Source organism: Anas acuta, chromosome 21, assembly GCF_963932015.1.
Source record: "Anas acuta chromosome 21, bAnaAcu1.1, whole genome shotgun sequence".
Classification (NCBI taxonomy): Eukaryota; Metazoa; Chordata; class Aves; order Anseriformes; family Anatidae; genus Anas; species Anas acuta.
Window position 1 is genome coordinate 4009741 of NC_088999.1, and position 21197 is coordinate 4030937.

The window sequence follows — 21197 nt, forward strand, 5'->3', positions numbered from 1 at the left end:
AGCAACAAATACCGAATCAATATTTTTATCTCCCAAATTATCTGCTCCTCCTGGCTGTTTCTCCTCCCCAGGAAAGCACAGAAGCCCTTAAATCCTCCTTAAAGCCAGGTATCCGAAGTCTTGCCGAAAACAGTCGCTTTCCCCGCAGCCGGGCACCTCCTCAAACCCCAAAAGCTCCTGATCTGCACCCAGAGGAGTTATTTCAGCGGCTGTAGCATAACTTGGGCGTTCTGCTGTCATCTTCCACGTGTTTATTCCCCATCTCCTTCCTGGTTTCTGACTTCACGTGCTCATTTTCAAGTGGGCAGCTGGAGCTAAAAGCAGCAGCAGGGCAGGGGATGGGGACGATGCCCCCACCTCTGCTCCAGCCCTTGCTCCTGAGCACCCCCAAAACGCCGTTTCCTTGCCAGCAATCCTTGTCCTGCCTCCTACGAGAAGCTTGGGAGCACGTCCTCTGCCTTCAGCCTGTGCTGAGGCACCTTTAGGGTGTGAATATGGGATTTATCGCCCCAAATTCACCCATCCCGAGTCCCTCTCCAACAAGCTCCGTGCCCAGCAGCGCGAGCAGGACTGGACAGCCACGTGCGAGCACAATTCGGTGTTTAAAACATTTCCTGGCTCAGGCTGCTGAACGTGGACCCGACCATTTGATGTCACCCTCCCACGAGCCCTGCCAGCGACAAACGAGGCTGCCGGGAGCGGGCGCTGCCCGCACGCTTCCCATTTTCTGGGTGAAAAGAAGCAGAAAACTGGGGCACGAATATAAAATATTCCATCACGTCAAAGGGATAAAAGCCAACCACGGCCCTCGAAATTTGTGCTGTGGCCTCTCCCTAAACACCCCCACCGTCTCTCGAGCAAACCCCAAATATCCCCGCTCGGTTTTGCTGCCCGTGCGCGCCGGCATCGCAGAGGAACGCGGGCAGGAATAATCAGCCCTGGTTTTGGGGGCCCAGCCGGGACACTGGGAAATAAATAACGCTCGGGGGGCTGCACAAAATGAGCCGGGATTGTCCCCGCTGGTGGCAGCCCCGTGGGTAAAAGCCCCGTCCCATCTTCTGCCTCCGAGGGTCTTGGACTCGGCGATCCGGCCGCAAAGCCGCGTGAGCAGCTTAGTCATTTATTTAACGAAAAGCTTTTAATTATCTCTCTCACACACACGCATTACGCGGGGCGGGGAAGGGGGGGAAATAATCAGCCTACAACCGGCGACCCGCGGGTTCAGGGGAATTGTGTTTTTCACAGAAAACGGCCAACTTGCCCAAATCTGCTGCGCTCAAACCAGGCCCCGAGCTGCAGCCGTAATTCGGGGCCGGCTCGAAGCGTGGCTGGGACCCATCCTGCACCTCCCGGGGGTGCCGGTGCCCCCCGGGAGCTCCCGAGCGCGGGTGCTGTGCTCTGAGCACACCTGGAACGCGTTTACACAGGGATCTGGATCACGATCCGGATCAGAATCCGGAATCATCGCCTGCGCCACGCACCCGATGCCCAAACTATTCTCCTCACCGTGAAAATTAATTTTAAAAACAAGCAAAAAAGAGAGGGATCCCGCAGAATTAGGAGCGTTTTGGTCGCTGGCGTTACACAAGCGACGATTCCTGCGAACACGCAGCGAGCGTAAACAACGGCCGAGCGTAAAGAGCCCAGGGCTGGTAATCTGGATTAACCGCGGGCCGCGGAGCTCCCCCCCTAATCCAGAGGGCAAATCCCCGCCATGCCGCAGCCCCCAGCCCTCTGCATCTTCAGGGCCCGCAGCCAAAATGTGAGGGGCCCGAGGCGGACCCGCTCCGTACGGCCCCCCCGGGCTGTCTGCACGGGATTATGGCCAAAAATGAGCCCCGAGGAAGCGGAGCGAGCGCTGCAAGGCACCGCCGAGCCCTGCTGTGAGCCACGCGGGACACAAAGCGCTGCCGACGGCTTCCCCAGGGGGATGCAGGAGACAAAACCAAAATCCGAGCCTGGATGCGCGCAGGCGGCATTTCCCAACGCCGGGGAGGTGGCATCGGGATGAAACAGGGTTAAGAAACTGGTAAACCTGAAAGTGAGTTTAAAAGCACAAAACGGGACTCATAACCAGGACTGATAATGGGACTGCTGCAGACCCCTCTCACTACAACCCCACCTGCTCCAAGGCACGCACCCAGAGCCCAAACCCAAAAGGTTCCCATCCAACAGAGGCCAAATTACCAAATTCCTGCAACTCCAGCCACCCCAGGCTCCCCGGGGACACTGAGCAGCCCCCAGCAGAAGCCCCAGAGCGGGACCAGCACCGTCCATCAGCACCGTGCCCGCACACCCGATCTTAGGGCAGCCCCAGAACCCAAATCCGGCACCGCGGAGCCACCGAGCGCCCCACGGCTCCAAGCCCACGAGCCCCCCCGGCACAGCAGTGCTTCGACGGGTGCTGAATGGGTTTGTAAAGGCTTTAAAGGGAAGCAAAGTGCCTCCTGCCTGACCTCCCGGTATTTAAATACCCGCTCCACAAGCAGCAGGGTGGATTTTTTTGTGCCGCTTTCCAAAAATCGACCTGAAACTGCATCCGTGCACGCAGGCAGCTGGCAGGCGCCCTCCTGGAGATGTGAGCGCTCGGCTGGGAGCAGAATTGGCTGAAGCAGGAGGAGCCCACGGCGCTCAGGAAGGGGCTGCGAGGGCTCCGTCCCCATCCCAGCAGCGGTGCCGGGCAGGGGGCTGCCCCCCGCTGCCCCCAAAAGGGATCGGCTTCGCGCTGCTGGGGGGGATTTCAGCACAGGTCCCTCCTGTTCCTCTCACCTGGCCTCACCCGAGCAGCAATTTGGGTATTTTCGTTAGGGAACAAAGCTCAGAGCTGGGTGTCAGGGACTAGGTTTAACGGTGAGGATCCCTGCGCTCGTCCTGGTGCTGCCTTTGGGAGCAGGTTAGGTTCCCAGGAGGATCCCAGCCCTATTGCGGAAGGCTTCAGTGTCAGCCACAGCTCAAATCCCACCAAACATCCCCAAAAACATCGCGGAAACACACCTCAAGGTGCCACAGGTCGGCACCATCCGTGCTGGACATTAAAATTAATGTCATGTGTACGGGGTGCCCAGCAAGGAGAACAGCCCCGTTAGCCACCGCCCCAAAACATCGCAGGAAAACCTTTAATGAATTCCTGACCCCATTACAGCACCACCACAACACCACAGGGGTCCCGGCCCCGTGGTGCCAGCCCTTCCAGGACGGCACTGAGCCTTTTTACCTTTTTACGCTATTTTCTTTCAATGGGGCTGTGAAATGAGAAGGGAGCGGTCAGGAGGAGCCTCCACGGGACAGCGTCCCCACACATCCCCCACAAACAAAACCCGTTCAGTTAGGAAAGCCTTAAAACCCTAAACACTAAAAAGCGAGGGAATACAAAAGCCAGCACCGCGCTGCTGTTCACAAATAGGATTTTTTTTTTTGCTGCCCCGTGCTTTTAACCAATATCCCCAGGAATAACCTGAGAAACAACCCAGGACTGGGGCAGACCCCGACACCGCCCCTTCCCGGTATCCAACTCACGGGGACACCGCGGTGCTCCCGGAGTGTTGGGGTGGGCAATGGGGTGGGCAGGGACGTGCAGCTTGCCTGCGGGCTGGGACCCCAGCCCCAATAACACCCCCAGCCCTAATAACAGCCCTGGCCCCAATAACACCCCCTGGAACTCCCCAGCCCCAATAACATCCCTGACCCCAATAACATCCCTGACCCCAACAGCATCCCCAGCCCTAATAACGCCCCTGACCCTAACAACACCCCCTGACCCCAATAACACCCCCGACCCCAATAACCTCCCCTGCCCCCCCCAATCCCACTGCCACCCCCCGGCCCCAATAACCCCCCCCTGACGCCCCCGACCCCAAACCCCCCCCCGGCCCCTCGTCCCCCTCCATGACACGCGCGCCCCCGCGGAAAAGGTGCGCGCGCGCGCGCCCCATGCACGCCACCCGCGCGCACACCGCGGGGACCTTTACAACGCGAGCGCGCGCGCGCGCCCCCGCACGTGCAGGCAGGCGTTGCGGCAGGCAGGCAGCCCAAGCGCGCGCGCGCGCTCCCGCGGCGCAAAACCCGGGCGCGCCCCCCCCGGGGTACGCGGCGCGCGCGCGCGCTCCCGCTCCCGCGCGCGCTGACTTACCCGCCCGCCGGCAGCGCGCGCGGCCGCCCCCGCCGCTTCTCGCGCAGCGCCTTCGGGGCCGCCCCGAGCCCCCGCCGAAGCGAGCCGAGTCCCTCCGAACCCAGCCGAGCGGCTCCGAGCCCCGCCGAGCCGAACCGGACCGAGCCGAGCCGAGCTCGTTCCGAACCCAGCCGAACGCAGCCGAGCCCCGCCGGGAGCCGCTCGCCCGCCCGCCCGCCCGGTGGCTCTGCCCCCGGCCCCGCCCCCACCCACAACACTGTAGTAAGTTCCCATTGGCCGAGCCCAGGGGGCGGGACGCCAGCGGCGCCCTGTGATTGGTGCAGCGGAAAGGGCGGCTGGCGGGGAGGGCGGGGGGAGCGGGAGCGCCCCCTCTCCCCCCCCCCTCTCCCCTTAACCCCCCCCCCCCGCGCGCTCTCCCCTCAGGCCGGGCCGCGCAGGGCGCGGAGCCCGGCACGGGCGGGTGGGGGGCGCGCACACGGCTTGGGGGGGGTCCAAGAAGGGGGGCGATTTTCCGCTGGGAGCTGACTGGAAACGGCCCAAAATGGGCAGCGAGGGGCTGGAGGCGGCGGGGTCCGCCTGTGGTGCTGGGTGGGAGCGGGCCCCGTGCACGGGAACGGCGGCACCGTCCCAGCGCCCGAGCGCTCCTCATGAGGAGAAATGTCCCATTGCCACCCTGAACATCCCCCAACAACTCGAGGCCAAACGGGCTTCAAGGAGAAAACCCTTTTGGGGCAGGGGGATTTGAACCTAGGCCATAGCGGCTCTTCCACTGGGAGCAGAAAATAAAATAAAAAATAAATATAAAACCACACACACAGCCTGTTCTGCATATGGAAGCACCACCGTCAACAACACGCTTGTGCTGGGAATTTCTGGGTTAGCTTCTTCCTTCCTACACAGCCCCAAACTGACCTCTGAAATCCCATAGGAAGCAATGGAAATTTCTTAAATTCTTCCCTATAAGCACAGCTTGCCCTGTGCCAAGCCAAGATTGCAAATATTTAAAGAACTCTCCCAGTTGCAGCGGGTTTAGGCCGCTTTGTAAGAGTCACTTGGAGACCGAGAATTATTTCAATAAGTCAGGATTTCTTGGTATTCGGCTGCTGCGTATAGGAATCGGGAAAGGAATTATATTCATTTTAGGCATGCATTTGTAGTCTCTAAGGCAGAAGCCGTTCCTTGAAAGCCAAAAGGCCGTTTTGCGAGTGCCCTGATCCTCAGGGACTTGGTCAGTGCCAATGCAGAGGGTCACAGCAGGAGGAGGCAGGGGACCCTGCCCTCTGGTCATTTAATGGGCACGCAGCTCCTAAATCCACGCTCCAGCATCTTAGCAGCATCTAGACACCAGATTAACACCAGCTGAGCTAAGTTCTTCATAAAAAAAAATCCTTTGTAAGGTGATCTGATACTCTGTAGGGCCCCTGCAGGGTGCACGGCTGGTCGGATTCGTGCATTGATGCACTGTTATAAAACGGGGCTCCCAATTTATGGCAGTGCCGGTGAACGCTGTGCTAAAACCATTACTGCCACCAATAATAAACTGCACGGGGCTCTCCGTACCCCGAGGAGCTTCTCGAAACGAGGAATTCCCAGTCTGAACAAAGGAACCGAGTATCGCTCTGGTATTGGTTTTCCCTCCCCCAAAGCAAGCAGAATTTAGGGTGAAGAGAAACATTGGGGATTACTCCAAGCCCTAGGAAAACAAAGAAATTAAGCTGGTCAGGGGAATGATTTATCCACCACTGCTCCAAGCGAGCTGGTGGTGTGCACATTGTATGTCCGTGCGTACACACAATAGGCTCGCTGGGTTTACGTGCTCCGTTCACACACTTTGCTGGCCAGTGAGCGTCTCAAAGGCGGCAGCGGCCATTTCACAAGAGCAAACAAGGTGGGAGGAGAGCAGGTGGCTCGGATGTGCCAGCACTGGCCCTCTGCCCTTGGCTCCTCTTCTGAGATTTGCTGTCACCATCAGCAGTGCAGATCTGGCAGACAGCAGACGGCGAGAATGAGGTGTAAAGGAAATCTGCCTTCAACTTCACGAGCTTTGTTTTCGTGTAAAACAGCGATCGGGACCTAAGATAGCTCAGGTAAATAATTCACCCAGAAGGAAGGGGCGCTTCAGCTCGCGCTGCCTTTCTCAAGTGCTCACCTCTCGATTTTAGCATGCGAAGCGGGAGGCACAGCAGGATTCAGCGCCAGAAAAAGCCTTCTAGCAATTTGCCTCCGACTGACTGAACTGCAAACTCGAGAAACGCTCCCAAAGACACAGAAGCTGCTGCAAAGCGTGTGCGCAGCCAAGGCAGCCCGGCGCATCCAGCCCGCTCCCCATCAGGTATTGCCGCCGAGATTAAATCTCCTCCAGCCGGCCGTGGCACCCTCCCTCCCCAAACCCAACAGCCAATTCATTGTTGAGCAAGCTATCAGAGGGACAAACAGCACCCTCCGTAGTTAAATGGACTCAGTGCCTGGTATTGTGAGCCCACTCGGCGTTCTGGCAGCAAGTCCCGAGTTTTGCTAAATCCAGGCTGCTTCTCCATAGCCTTTTTTTTCTGTGTGGTCCCCTACCGGAGAGTTTTCCCCTTTTTTTCCCCTCTCAGTTACAGGAGCTATGCCATTTAAAGGCTGGTGTTGCAAAACGAAAAGCACATGTTCTTGCTTGTGGGGACGAGAAGCCAGTTGCTGAGCCGCTGTGGCTGCTTGGAACCGGGCTGGGTTACGTGGGTGCCCTCTGGGGAGACGGGGAGGGCAGTGGGGAACGGCAGACAGCAAAGCCTGTGCTCCCCAGGACTCCTATCCCACCCAGAACCTGGTTCATTTAAGCTCCCATCATGGGTTTCATTGATTTGCATGAAGTTCATGTTCATCTGAGTCGGTGCCTTGCTACGCAGCAGCCTCGCTCCACGGAGGAGGAGGAATAAGGCAGACGAAGAAGAGCAGCAGCTCTCCCCAGGCTGCGTGCCAGGACAGGGAACAGCTCCCTGGAAAGTCAGCCTTGTTCCAGGGCTCAGAGGCAGCGTGTAAAGCACGCTTCTGCCAAGATGCACCGCATAAAGATTAGAGGAGGTCAGCTGCAGATCGCAGGATCAAGTTTTCATACGATGAATGTTTCTATGTTGAGAGAGAAATATTTTTCCCTTTCAGTTTGGGTAGGAAGTGTTAAACACACAAGAGGCTGCACTTAGAGTATCTAGAAAGTGCTTAAAACCCCTGGGGAACAGATTAGAAGCCGTGCTGTGAATACAGCTAGCACAAGCTCAGGAAAAAGCAGAATCGGTGTGGCATGAGCCCGAACTCCAGAAACAGCCCGAGAAACAATCAGCACAAGAGAGACAGCGGCATTTCAAGCATTCACCAATCTTCCATTGCCTAACAGTCTTAGTGGAAAGAAGACAACCAAAAACAGAGGAGTGGGCTCATAGGCAGTGCTCGATGCCCCAAATAAATTCCAGGAGATGCTGCTGGAAACCCCAGAGTTTGGGCAGCAGGAGGACGCTGGAGCCCCTGTGCCAGCCTCCTCCACCAAGCACCAACAGCTCGGCCGGAGCCGCAGCTGTGGCTTCAGCAGGGGACGAGCTCAGCTATGCAGCCTTTGTTGAAATAAACCCAAAAATAACAGTTAGTGCCACCTAGGGACCAGAGCTCAGGCAGGGAGACAGAAGAGCCACACCACAAACAAAGGACGTCAGCGGCTGATGCACTCCCCGCACGGCTGAGGAACCAGGCTGCAGCACGGAGAGGCTCTGCCCTGGTTAAATAGCACCGGGAAGGCACCCGGGTGGGTGAAGCTTTCACAAAAGGTTGCTGAAGCGCGGATTTGACTCTGTGCTGCTGCTCTCCCGACCCGGGCAGAGCATCGCTCGGCTCCTGGACACCCCGAGCTCCTTGGTGCAGCTGGCGGAGGGCAGCAATGTTTCCAGCTGATGTTCCTAGCTCAGCGTTTATGTAAGAGCGGCGTCGATCCAGCAGTAAGTCAGAGCCCTCGTCTGCTCTACACACCCCGTGTAACCAGGAGGCCAGGTGGCAAACTCCTGCAATGAATTTCTCCTAGTGCAAACCCAGCTCTAGCCACCTGACTGCAGGTCGTGATGGGGCTGGACCTGCGGACAGCGAGGGATATCTGGCAAGATCCAACGTTTATTTAACCAAAGAACTTTGCTACGGAGAGCAAACAGCTTCTGAGCGGAGCACAGGCTGCCTCCCTGCTCACAAACACGAGCTAAAGCTCTGCACCGCCTCGTCCAGCGCTGCTTCCCCTACCTGCTATCTCCTTGGACCTTGCAGGGTTTGTCTTAAGCTACTAACTGGATCAGATTTGTCACCCCGAGTCCTTTCCACAGCTGATCCCACGACCTAATACAGCAGAGCCAGCGTCTGCTGAGAGAGGCATTTCTGCAGGTGCGCAGTGATTAATTGGTGCACATTTCCATATCACAAATAAAAAAGACTTCTCGGCTGGGTTGAAACGCAGTGTATTAACCTTTGAAACTGGCAGTCATGGATACCGGCTTCAAAAAGATTAATATCAATAAGACAAAATCCCAGAGGATAGCATCGCGCTGCTGCCAGTTTTTCCGGAGCTTTACAAAATAAGGCGTTTTGAGACTTCATTTAAGGTCGTATATTTCCACGTTTGTTTTATAAAGAAAGCCCCAAGCTGTTCAGATTTATGGGCAGAACCCACGTACTGGGGGCAGGGGGAGAGGGGAAACTGGAACTCGAAGAAAGCTGTGGGCACGTATGGAGAGACTCGGAGGAAGGGGCAGGAGCCGGGCTTCATTTGGGCTGCTGCCACTGCCACGGCTAATTGCTGAGAGCCGTCCTCTGTGAGAAAGGTTTGTTACCGAAATAAATCACGCAGCTCCGTTAGCTCAGAGCATTTTGCAGGTCCACGGAGGCACAGCTGCAGGATAACACAGGGCTTGCAGTAAATCTGAGCGAGGTGCAGCAGCCGCTCAGGGATGCACGGAGCCAGCCCTCGCCCCTGCGTCCTGCCTCCACCACGGACTGCAGCAGAGAGGAGCTCATCATCATTAAGCTGCCATCTTTTATTTCTAATTATTTGTCTCCACAGCAGGGTTCCCGCGACCATCGAGCACAAGGGAAGCAAGTCTCAAAGGAGTAACTGTTTTGAAGAGGGCTCGCAGCTGCCACCACATGAATGGCTCTCCACGAACAGTGGCAACTGCTCCGCGCTGCCCACAGGGCCGGGGGAAAGCATCTCTGTTTCGGCTGCTTTTCAGTGTTGATTTTTAGGTCAACGAAAACAGCTTTTCTTATGCAACAAGGCACACAGAAAGCCCACTTGCTTTGAGTTTTCGCTTTCATTTAATTAGCTGGTAATTCAGAAGGCAGCGCTGCTTATTCTGAACACCACAATGAGAAGGATTTCACTGCCTTACAAAGCGCTGAAGTAAAACCACGGAGCTAAGCCAGCCCCAGAACCTGACACCGCTTGGGATTCTGATAGCCTCTCCTGACAGAGGGGGACTGGGAAAGGGATACCCTGCTGCCACGTTTCCAGGAGAGATTCAAAGCAGAAAATGTCACTGGAAGGCAGAAAAGCGGGAGACCTTGCTTGTTCTTCCTCTTTGAGCTACATTGGAAATAAAAATATGGAAAAGCCCAAATTTGTTGAACACGTCTGCTCAGCAGCTCCATATCGCAATAAACTTCTCTAGGAGAAGAATATCCAGTAATTAAGCAAGAGACAAATTATTTCCTAAGCAGATAAACGCTGAGATCCCAACATATAGCTCCCAGTATCACCAGTGCCATCGTACAGGACACGGCCCAGCAGCAGGCAGGCAGCAGCCCCGCTGTGCTTATCACCTCCCTTACGACAAACAGCTCTGAACATTTTTTTCCCCAGACAGCTTGCATCGTCCCTGACCTCACTTAGGATTTCCTGACAGGCTTCACGTGATGGCAACGTATGTGAATCTTAGCTTGAAGGTCAAGCACGCGGCCTCAGACATCGCAGGCTCCTCTTGCACTTGCATCCTCAGCATTTTTCGCCGTGGTTTCTGCCCTCCAGCTCCTCGCAGCATGGAAGAAGCTTCACAGAGGCTGCTGGTGTGTTACTTTTAGGATCAATACCCAACGCTCTTATCAGGCTAGGAGAGAAGGTTCCCATGCTCCCATGCATTTTACATTTACCTCAGAGGTAAGCCAGGCTTAAAGATGGAAAGGCAACCTGAGCCGGCTGATTTCTCTGCTGGGTGAAGGTCAGGGCTACCCCTCATCCAGTGAAACTGGACCACGCAACCTTTATCTTTGCCATCTCTAACAAAGTACCACTTGGCCTTCTTGCTTGCTGACCAAGATTAAGACCAAGCAGCAGATTTCATCCAGTATCGTGGTCAAAACCCCAAAAGCTTATAAGCAGCAGGGAAACAGAAAGCCTCTGCCCTCTGTGCAGTGCACGGTGAGCAACAGACTGCTCATGCAGGCAGAACGCAGGGAGACTGCTCCAGGGAGAGCAAAGCAGGGGTTGTTCAGCTGTCCCCAGGGAAGAAATTCACCCCTGACCACAGACAAGATATTTCACCATTCACACACACAGATCTACACCAGAAACAGCTTCACCCCGCACCACCCATCAAGGACACTGTATTTTTCAAAGCGTTGCCTTCTCAAACAGCTCTGCAGCAGCAGCGCTGCCCTGCACGGTCCCTGCTGCACTCCTGATGCACGCAGGGTGCTGCATTCACCACGTCCTGCTGCAGGTAAGTAATAAACCAGGCAAACCTGAGCAAAAAACCCAGCTGCGAGGTACTGGCAAGCTGTCACACTGTGCTGAGCGTGTCCTGAAGGTCTGTGTCCCCTCGTGCAGTCACAGCCACTTGCATTTTGCCCCAGATGCCGGCTCCTGGCCGGCACGAAGCCAGCCTGCAGGTAAGGCTGTTGTGCGGGGGCTGCTGTTCTGCATTCAAATGACTGCTCGGGGGTTGGATGGGAGCTCGGCACCTCTGATGAAGGCAGATTCTCTGGTTAATTAATTATCCTTCTCTCAGAGGCTTGGTAGCAAAGAACAGCTCATTCAGAACAGGAGACAGCCACTCGGCTTCTAAATATAGGGCTTCACTTACTTCTGGGTACGAACAACAGGTTTATACTTGGATTTGATTCATCTCCTGCCCTCCCCTGTGAGGCATGGTGTAATAATGCTGAGTTAAGAATAAAGCAATCTGTTCCCAGCACCTTCCCTGCCTTCCCTTCACGTCTCACCAGTGGCTGGCAGCGTACCGAGCGGCGGGGCAGGCACGGAGCTGCTCTGCACACACTCAGGTCCTTTCTGCCTCTGGGAGAGGAGGCGATGCCACAGGGGATGGGGAGAGACAGGCAGGGAAGGGGGAAGCTCAGCAGGGGGGTGTTTTGCACTTCTGAAAGAAGAAGTCAGTTAAAAACTTCGAAAGCCTCCAGAGATAATCTCACCGCGTCCAGAGAACCAGCTGTACCCAAAGAGGCTCCTTCCTTTCCTCCTCCACGCACACCCGCCTTGTTTTGTTATTTTAGGTTTTGCCTTATTTTGTTATTTTAGGTTTTGCCTTATTTTGTTATTTTAGGTTTTACCAGCACCTCGCAGCCAGGCGCAGGGGTAGGCACCGACCCCCTGCTGCAAAGCCACAGGAATCAACCCCACCGAGATGTTTTTCCCCCACGCAGAGGAAGATCTCCACGAATGCCAGCCACAAACATCAGTGCCCAGTGCTCCAAGCTCGACGTGCATTTCCCCTCCTCTCCTGCCAGAAGGGCCTCGGGCTGCTCCCTGTACCCTGCACGCACATCTGCAAGTTTGCAGAGGGGAAGCCAGCCCAGAGCTGGGCTCCAGCCCTCAGACAGCCTCTTACACAACCACAGCACAGATTTACCATCAGCAGCTCTCAGGAGGAATCTGGGGAGAAACAGCGAGTGCTGCTTTCCGCTACCAGGACAATTTTCACTTCCATTTCCTCGCGTGCTGGTGCTTCGCGTGCTGCCAGCACGGGGGCAGTGCCCAGCAGGCCAGGCTGGCAAGAACAACTGCTGCTGGGGGCTCCTACATCCTACAAAGAGCCTGGAAATTGCTAGATGAAATGCTTGTAAGTGCCCAAAACGTTAACACACATGCACATACACACACACGACAAACTCCAATCTTTGTTAACAAACACCCCAACACCCCAGAGTTTAAGACACAAGGAACAAGTGGGCTCATTATTTAAGCCCAAGTGATCGGTAGAGTTTAAGGCAGAAGGAACAAGTGGGTTCATTATTTAAGCCCAAGTGATTCCTTCCAGCTGCTTCCCCCCGTTGCTCTAACGAGGCAGGTACTTACCCAGAGATGAGGCAGCCGGGCAGACCACGGCGAGGCACCGCAATCCATCACGGGGCAGCGGGTGGGAGAGAAAGAAGAAGAGACACTGGTTAATAAACAGTTCCAGCCAAACACAAAAACCCCCAAACACGCCAGAAAAACCCCTCCAGCCGCCCAGCCACTGCTCACACCTGTACTCGACCCGAGCGCCGCGGCAGCGTTCGCGTAAGCGAAGTTGAGCGTCTGACTGTTCCCAGAACAGAAGGTGGAACCGGACGTTCACGTTGGGCCACTTCTTAGAAATGTAAACACGAAGCAGGGAAGGGGAGAAAAAAAAAATAAAAAAAAAAAATCAGCCTGGTGTTACTTAACGCTGATAACGCAGCGAGCGGTGACGCTGACGTCCCGTGTCCGGCACCAGGAGGTGCGCGGGGCGGCACGGCCCCGGCACGGCCGAGCTGGAGCAGGGGAGAGCTCTGGCCGAGGCTGCAGAGAGGCTTCTCTGGGGCCGTCCAGTTCCTCCAGCCTTGCATAACTTCTCTTTTAGACCTCACCAGGCAGGGGGTGGACGCGCAGCGTGCCTCCGGCCCCAACTCCAAAGGGCTTCAGCTGAGCCCTCTAGTGGGCTTTAAAAACTCAACAAAACACCCACAGACCTAATTTAATTAACGCTCTGCCAGAGGCCTCTAAACCCTAATCCTCTCAACAAAAGGATCATTAACTAAATGAAGAGATCCAAGAGAGCAACGGGTCCCTCGGCCACAGCCAGCCAGGCTGCGTGCTCCGGTGGCACACGCCGGGGTCCACCAGGGGCTCCGAAATGGGGCTCGGTCCTCAGCCCCAGCAGGACCCCGCCGAGGAGCTGCTCAAACACGAGGCACAGCCACGGGCACACACAGCAAAGCTCACGGCATGCATAGGATGCTCAGCACGATGCCACGCCAGAGGGACACACAGAAGTTCACGCTTGCCCTTCGGGATGTGTCCGTGGGACATCACAGCCACCACACCATGCTGAAGGCCCCTCCAGCGAGACTGAAGCCCCGAACAGCTGGAGCAGGAGGACTTGGAGCCGGGGCACTGGTTGTTTTTAAGGATTTATTTTTAAGGGTTATTATCCAGTGGTGTGGGAGCCTGGCGAGCACGTGAAGAGCTCTCCTTCCCAGAGGCAGCCTCGGCCCTTCAACTGCAGGCTGGGAATCACCTCCACCTCGCCCATCCCGCCAGCAGGAAGGGTTTTCCTCACAGCAAGAGGCAAGGTGTACGTTGGCAGAGAAATTTACAGCACGCAAGGGTGCAGTCTGTTAAGGTACAGCCAGGGAAAAGCCTTTGAAGTCCAAGGTTCCCAGCCCACGATTTGCCCCAATGGGATGGAGATGGAGATTTGGGTTTGCCCCCTGCAGATCTCTCTCCGAAAGCCACCTCCAGTTTCCGAGCCACACGTGGGACCCAGAGCACCGTGGCTGCAAGGAGCACACCCGCGAGACTGCTCATTAGCAGGGTGAACAGGAGCAGAAGAGCTTAATTACAGGGCAGGGACCGTTCCCTCTGGGTTCATGTCGGTGGCAGCCCCACGGGACGGGCGCTCCTCGACAGAGCCGGGCCCTGCAGCAGCCTCTGCCCGTGCCACACGCGGGGCCCAGGGTCACCAGGAGCCCGGTGTGGCTCCTGTGAGCAGCTGCCGAGCCTCAGCCCACGGCTTGAGAACCCAAAAGGAGGAGGACTTCGGGCATTGCTTGCTAAAAAGCTTCTGGCAGCAGCTGCCTGCACGGGTCTCTTTGGAGAGGCTGCTGCAGCCCGAGGCTGGGCTTTTAGGATGGCCAGGAGGGGTTTCAGCACGCTGCCTCTCCCAGAACAACACAGCCTGACCTGGAGAGACCTCACAGTCCCCTAGGCACCGTCTCAGAGCCTCGCTGGAAAGCATTCGTGCAGACCCCATCTTCAGTACGTGCGTTTTGGGGACAGACACTGACACGTGGAGGCTTCCTCGCCTGAAGGGGCGGCACGACTGCTCGCAGAGCTAATGAGGCTGTCCTGCGCTGACCCGGGGCAGTTTTCAACAGACACAGAATAAACAGTCCTCTCCGCATGGGCCTCCTGGAATAAATCCCAAGAGCTCCTGTCTCCCCGGCCCAGGCATGAACACAGATGGTCGCGGAGATTAAACCATGGAGAATTAACAGCCCCGCGCAAATGAGCTGCTTCATCCAGCCCAGCACTGCCAGGTGGTTCGAGTGCAGCGCTGGGCTACGGTCACCGAGCTTTGCCGAGCTCCAACAACAGCCCCAAATTCAGCAGCACGGGGGCCAGAGAGCCGGGAAATTCGAAGGCAGTTGCAGGGGAAGCGAGATGGAAACGGCCAGAGCCGGGCAGCTGCAGAGCCGCATCTGCCTCCTGCTGCAGCGCCGGGGGAAAAGCTCCAGCACCAGGAAAAGGAGCACGGACACATCCTGCGCTTGGCTCGCTTTGTGCTCTCCCACCAAAAGCCAGCTTGGATGGATCAAAGAGCGCCATGAGCCGTGTGTGACCGCGAGGGCTTCCCCAGGGCGCTGCGGGCTGGCAGCAGGCGGCCAGGGAAACCCAGGGGGGCCCCACTGCCGTTCCTAGAAGGAATCTGTCAGCACTGCACACCCGGCAAGGATCAGACCAGCACATGGGGCTGAGCAGCATTCCTGATCCGGGTAACGCGTGCCAGGCTGCCTCCAGTGGGGACACCATCCCCGAGCCCGCTGCCATCCCCAGCGCCAGCTCCAAAAACATTTTATTTTCCCTCAAAACCAGGCGAGCAGTCGGGAAGGGGCGCGCTTCTCACCCAGCCGCCAGGCGGTACATCTCGGGGACAGCTCTCAGGTTAGGCGACAGCTCACCCCGCTGCATTTTCTAATAAAAGCCTCTGCTCTGCATCCGAGGAAATCCCCAGGCGGCACCGACCCCATCTGCCAGCCCGCAGCGGGGCCTCGTGGCTGCAGATTGGAGGCAGCCGCCCCGCGCCATACGGGGCAGGCTGATCTCCACGGCGGGCACGCGTGCCTCCAGCTCAGCACCAGCACGGCCGCACCGAGTCACGTTCCAGCCCAACGTGGCTCAGGGCCGGGCCAGCTTCTGCCTCTGCTCCTCCTGTGTTTGGCCTTCCAGCTCATGCAGATGCACAGAGGAGACTCAGGACGGGCACTCGCCCTGATACAAGCCCCTAATTCAGGGGGAGAGCTCCCCTGGGTTTTGAAATGCCAAGAGCTGCTTACCCCATCTCCAAGGACTTTTAGAGAGCAGGTACAGAAATACAAGCCCGTAGAGGCCGGTGCTGCCTGGCAAGCAGCTAAACCATCGCTGCAATCTGGGGACAGCAACCAAGCAGGGGCCAGCTCGCAGGGACAGCCTTTAAAGGCTTTGGTGCAGCTGCTTCAACAGCCAAGGGCTGCAACAATGCTCCGGGCACTGCTCCACTGCAGCTCCCAGCCACGCCGAGCAGGGCTCAGCACCAATACCAGGCTGCGAGCAAGCTCTGAGCTGCTCTGCACCTCCCAGGAGGCTGCAACACCTCCAACACACCGCCGTGGCAGTGGGGTCCCTCTGGAGACTCGCAGCACGCATCCAGCCCCACGCCCCCTGCTCAAATCCCACTCAGGTCAAGCGTGGCCAGATGCAGTTACCCACACGAGGGGAGCTAGAGGCTGCCTCTGATCAGCGGATGTGTTTGTGCTGCCAGGCCTCGGTTCCTCCTGTTTTGCTGCTTACTGGGATGCCAAAACTGAGCGCTTGCTAAATGGACCGGCAGGAGCTGAGCCTCGTCCCTCGCCACCAAACGAGGCTTTCTCAGGAGCTGCAGGGAAACGCCGGTTCCTTAGTCACCCATGTACAAACAGGAGCAGAGAGCATTTTAATAGGATTCATTAATTTAATTGAATAGCGCAGAGGACGTCAGTGGCTTTATTTGTGCTGGCGAAGGGGCATTAGGATGAACCAAGCCAGCCCTGCAACCTGAAACACTCCTGAGGGGCCGGGCACCACCAAGCCCATGGGCTGGAGCGGGGCTGGGTCGCTTTCCAAGCTCCCTTCCAACCTCCCCTCCTCAAAACCCACAGCGAGGGACAGCTCCAGAGCCTTCCCTCCCTGAGGACAGCAGGGTGAGGCTTGGGCGACACAACCCCATTTCCCCTGGCCCCTTCTGCACCCGACCAGGCTCAGCACGGGGGCCCAGCTGGTGCCTGTGCGTGCACCGCTCCCGGCGCTCCGCAGGCACGGCCGATGGTTCAGGCTTTTCTCCAGGGGTATCGGGAGGGGACAGCAGACAAACCATGCTAATTGGATAGACGAAGAGTCCTCCGCAGCCCTATAAAGCTGCGAGCAGCTGCTCAAAACCTCTTGTGAGCAACAAAAATAGTTTCATCTAAGGAGCCAGGCGTGGATTAAACGCCACAACCCCTTTTCTTTCCACTCAGCGCAGCTCTCCCCGTTGCAGCCCCAAAAAATAAAGAAAAGAATCAGAGCTGCAGACCCAACCAGGAAGTTCAGCAAACTCAGAGCAGCAACAATAGCAGGAGGATTTTCCAGGCCTTCGAGCTTGTTTTGCAAATGCCAGGTTATGTAAAGCGCTGCCTTGCCTTGCCGAGGCCAGCTGGCACCGCACGGCGGGGGCTCGCGCAATGCCCACTGCTGGGATCCCCGCTCGGGCACCCTCCACCTCAAGTAGCACCACCTTTATTTCTCGTGTAATTGCTATGTAATTAATCACCTTCCCAGGGTCTGGGTTTGCCTTCCTAGCAGCCTGCCCAACCACGAGGTCCCAAGGAGCTGCCCTAAAAGAACCTCTGTGGCCATGCAGCAGCTCCGCCGCGCTGTGCCCGGGGCGATGCGATGCTCCCGACATGCAGCCAACCCTCGGCTTTGCTGCCAGCGGGGATCTGCTGGAGGGGTGAGTGGTTATCGCTGCATGCATCCTGCGGGAAACAACCCAAAGGCTCAGCTCGTTGCACGCTCAGCGCCCTGCCATGACCAGCTGGGAAAAGCCCAGAGGCACCCCCGAGGCAGAGGGACCGAGCTGGCATCACCGCACGATCCCATCAGCTGCGGCTCCTCCAGCGATGTCATCGTACCCCAGGCATTTGCCTAATTGAGACCTAACGAAGTGCGGAGATCTATTGTGGGCCTGACAGGGGAGCAGCTGTGCCCGGGACCCGGCCACATCTCCAGGGTGAATCAGCAGCAAAGCCCAGGCCGGGATGCTCCGGGCAGCCGCCACCCGCTCAGCCCTGCAAACTGAAGCCCCCGCTGCTCCATCAGAGCCAGGGATAGAAAATGTTCTGTTCATCAGCAGCCTCTAGTGGGGAAAAGCAGGCAGATGAGCCGGCTGCTTAGTATGGACCCTGCAAGGCTTGGGGCAGAGACCCACAGAGCCCACCCTGATGGGATGGGACCGGGCAGCTCGGTCCCGATGCTCAGGGCGTAGGGGACTGCAAGGTCAGCGAGCTGAGCCTGAGCGTCACAGCCAGCACCAAGGGGACATCCCCAGGGCCAGCTGCCCCTGCGCCGGTCCCAGCTGAGCAAGCAGCCTGCAGCACCTCCCCGCGAGGCCTGACTCAGCCCCGCACAAGTCACTGGAGGAAGCAAAAGGCACAAAAGGGACCGCTGGGGGACCCGAAGCCTTTCTGGGCAGCACACGGAACGGGAAGCCTCCAGGTGGTGGTGGGTGAGTCCATCCCCCCTCCTGACTCACGCTGCAGGCAGCTCCCACACCTCCAGCCCACGGCACCCAGCGTGGCCAAGAGCTGCCTTTAGCCCCAAACCCACAGCTTTCAGCCCCATCCCACAGCCAGATGTGAGAGTTAAAAACCCCACCCCAAAAGCGGGACGCTGCCCTGCGGGGTAAGGACCACCAGCAGCCCGCTCTCCTCCCGGGGAACAGCCACAGAAGAAGCTCAGAAAAAAAGCTGTGGGGTATCTGATCTGTGACCTCTGTCTCAGAGAACCACTGACACCGCTGCCCTCCCGACCAGCACCAGCCGGGGATGCGGGCGCAGCGCCGCAGCTCGCAGGCAGTTCCCGCAGCAGCCAGGCTGCGCGCCGGGAGGCGGCGGCTGCTCCGAGCACGTCGCAGAGCGGCCCCGCCGCGGATGAGAAGGCACTTTCCGTCTCGGCAGGGTTTCAAACCCTCTGGAGAAGGCCTGGAGATGCTGTTAAGGGAAGGGGAAAGCACAGCGGGCAGCCGGGGGAGGCTCGAGCCCAGCCGTGGGGAAGGAGTTGGATGCGCGGAGGAACTTCTGGCTGCTGCTAACTCCCCGTTTCCATCACGACTCGCAGAGGCAGCACGTGCCCAGCGGCGGGTGAGGAACAGGAGGGACCACGGCGCTGAGCTAAGCTGGGGGAAAACGTCTCTGAGCAGGACCCGGCACTCGGAGAGGAGCCACGCACCCAAGGGGGGCAAAGGGCCCCGCTCCCACCCTACCTGAGCCCTGCCTGGGGGGGCAGGCACAGCGGAGCTGCACACCCGCGGGCACACGCAGGGTGAGGGCAGGATTACGCAGCGCAGGGAACCTCAGCCCCGTGTCACCTGAAACTCTGGCACGGTTGCAAGTTACTCCCACGACTAACCCGGTTACCTAGCGGAAAGAGGACACGGAGGGGAGCAGCAGCACCGGCCCCGGCCGTGCCTCTGCTAAAGCCTCAAGGCTGGTGCAGCAGAGGGCAGGGAGGGTTTTGGGGAGCACCTTGCACGACCCCAATGTGCTTCAGCGGAGGGCTGGCAGGGATCGCTGCCCCTCCGGCCTCCCCATCCCAGCCGTGCCACCCAGCTCTCCCCACGTTGGTGCAAGGGGACACGAGCGTGCCCCGTGCCAAGTCACGGCCCTGTGGCAAGGCTCCTCTCCGCACAGCGTGACCCGACACAGGGCACGGCACCAGCCCCCCGCCACCAGCCCCGTGCCGAGCAGGGCCCAGCAGCGCCCGGTCCCCACGCAGCACCGGGCACCCCGACACCGGCCCCGGGGGGGGGAACCTGGGCGTGAGGCAACCCCGCGGCACGGAGGCGGCTGCGGCGCAGCGGCGAGCCAAGGCACACCCCCACACCCCCCCCATTGCAACACAGCCCTAAAGATAGCGGCGGGCCCCGGAGAGCCCCCACCGGGCACGGCCACGGGAACGGCCCCGCGCACGGAGGGGCTGGCGGCGGGGGAAGGGGGGGGGGACAGGGACCGGCGGGACACGGGGAGGGGACAGCGCGGCCTGGAAGGAGAAGCGGGGAGGCGAAGCAACCCGGGACAAACCGGGCGGCGGGGCTCGAGGGCACGCAGCGGGACCGGGACACCGGGGGGGGCACCGGGGGGGCACCGGGCACCCGGCTACGGGCATAGATAGGAGGGTGCCGGGGGGGGGCAGCGCTGTGCAGCCGGAGCCGGGCTGGGGAAAGACCCCGAGGGTGGACCCCGAGTTTGGGGGGGGGGGGTCGCGGGGCTGCCCCCGGTACCCCCGGGATCTCCCCGCGCTCACCGGGACCCCCCCGCAGCTCCCACCCCGGCCCCACCGGGGACCCCCCCACCACGGGGGGCACTCCCCGAGCACCCCACGGCCCCCTCCGGCCCCGGAACCCCCCCGGTCCCTCCCAACCCCCCCCTGTTCCCGGAGCCCCCCCCCCCGTCCCCGCCGTTACCGGCCCGGGGCCGCTCCGCTCCGCGCTGCCTCCACCTGCGCCGCCGGCCCCGCCCCCCGTGACGTCACGGCGCGCCACGCCTTCCCGCGCCGCCAGGCCCCGCCCCCTCCGCCACAAGCCCCGCCCACGACACCCAAGGGGGCGGGGCCGCCGCCGCGGCGCTGCAGTGGGCGGGGCGTGCAGGCGGCACTGTGACGTCACGGCGCGAGGGGAGGGGGGGGGTGTCCCCGAGAGGGGCGCGCGGCTCCGAGCGCCGCCGTGACGTCACCGAACCATATAAGGAGCGGAGCGCTCGGGGATCCCCCCCTGGGTCTCCCCCGGGGTCCCCCCGGCTCCTCCCCACGCGGGGGCCCGGCGGCGGCGGCGGCTTCCCAGCTCCGGCCTCTGCCAGGGCACTGGGCTCGGGGTGGTTTTGGGCTCATTTTTAGTGATTTCGGGTTATTGCAGCACAGGGCCGAGGCTCAGCCTCAGCCGCTCATTCCTCGGCAGGGTGAGGACCCCCAAAAACCCTGCCTTACCCCCCCAAAACCCTGCCTTACCCCCCCCAAAAACCCTGCCTTACCCCCAAACCTTGCCTTTTCCCCAAAAAAAACCTGCCTTATCCCCCCGAACCCTGCCTTACCCCCCAAAAAACCCTGCCTTACCCCCCCAACCCTGCCTTATCCCCAGCAGCCACCCAGTGCCCCGCCCTGGTTATCGCAGCCATACAGGTGGCAGGCGATACGGGGCGATAAGGGCCGATAAGGGGTGGGGGGGCCCTGGGACAGCCCCAGAGCTGGCCTCTTGCTGCCACTGGGCTGTGGGGGACGGAGGCCACACTGGGTGCCTCGACCCCAGCAGCCTCCAGACCCTCGCTCCCAGCCCTGCCCATGGGGAGCTCAGCTCCAGGGCTGGGACTGATGCCCCTGGGGGTCCTGGTGTCCCCCCTGGTTCTTAGGGGACCCAGTGGAGTAATAAAAAAAAACTTACAAAAAGCCCCCATGGCAGCACCTCCTCCCTGGGATCCCCCAACCATAAAGGCTGGGTCCAGCAGGAGCAAGGGTGCACAGTTGGGGCAGGGGAGGCTTGTCCCCAGGGAGCCCCAGGCCCACCCCAGCAGCGGAGGGAGGCTGGGAGGGGGCAGAGCCCGC

At 59.3% G+C, this 21197-nt stretch overlaps 2 protein-coding genes across 30 annotated transcripts in view; both read right to left on the bottom strand.

The window, feature by feature from the left end:
- Nucleotides 1-12575, bottom strand: part of EPB41 (erythrocyte membrane protein band 4.1) — a 78284-nt gene extending 65709 nt beyond the window's left edge. For 15 of the 29 annotated variants that reach the window (XM_068657960.1, XM_068657959.1, XM_068657958.1 and 12 more), the window contains exon 1: nucleotides 4130-4347. The gene's annotated coding sequence lies outside the window, so the exon portion shown is untranslated. Of the gene's footprint in view, nucleotides 1-4129; nucleotides 4349-12446 lie in introns of those variants that run through there. The other 14 variants (XM_068657961.1, XM_068657966.1, XM_068657963.1 and 11 more) reach the window with 6 other exon arrangements.
- The window catches only part of LOC137842891 (uncharacterized), a 36688-nt gene that overhangs the window by 15037 nt on the left and 454 nt on the right, over nucleotides 1-21197 (bottom strand). The window contains exon 2 of the mRNA XM_068657502.1: nucleotides 12617-18956. Coding sequence (XP_068513603.1) covers nucleotides 17905-18956 — 1052 coding nt within the window. The 3' untranslated portion in view covers nucleotides 12617-17904. The remainder of the gene's footprint in view (nucleotides 1-12616; nucleotides 18957-21197) is intronic.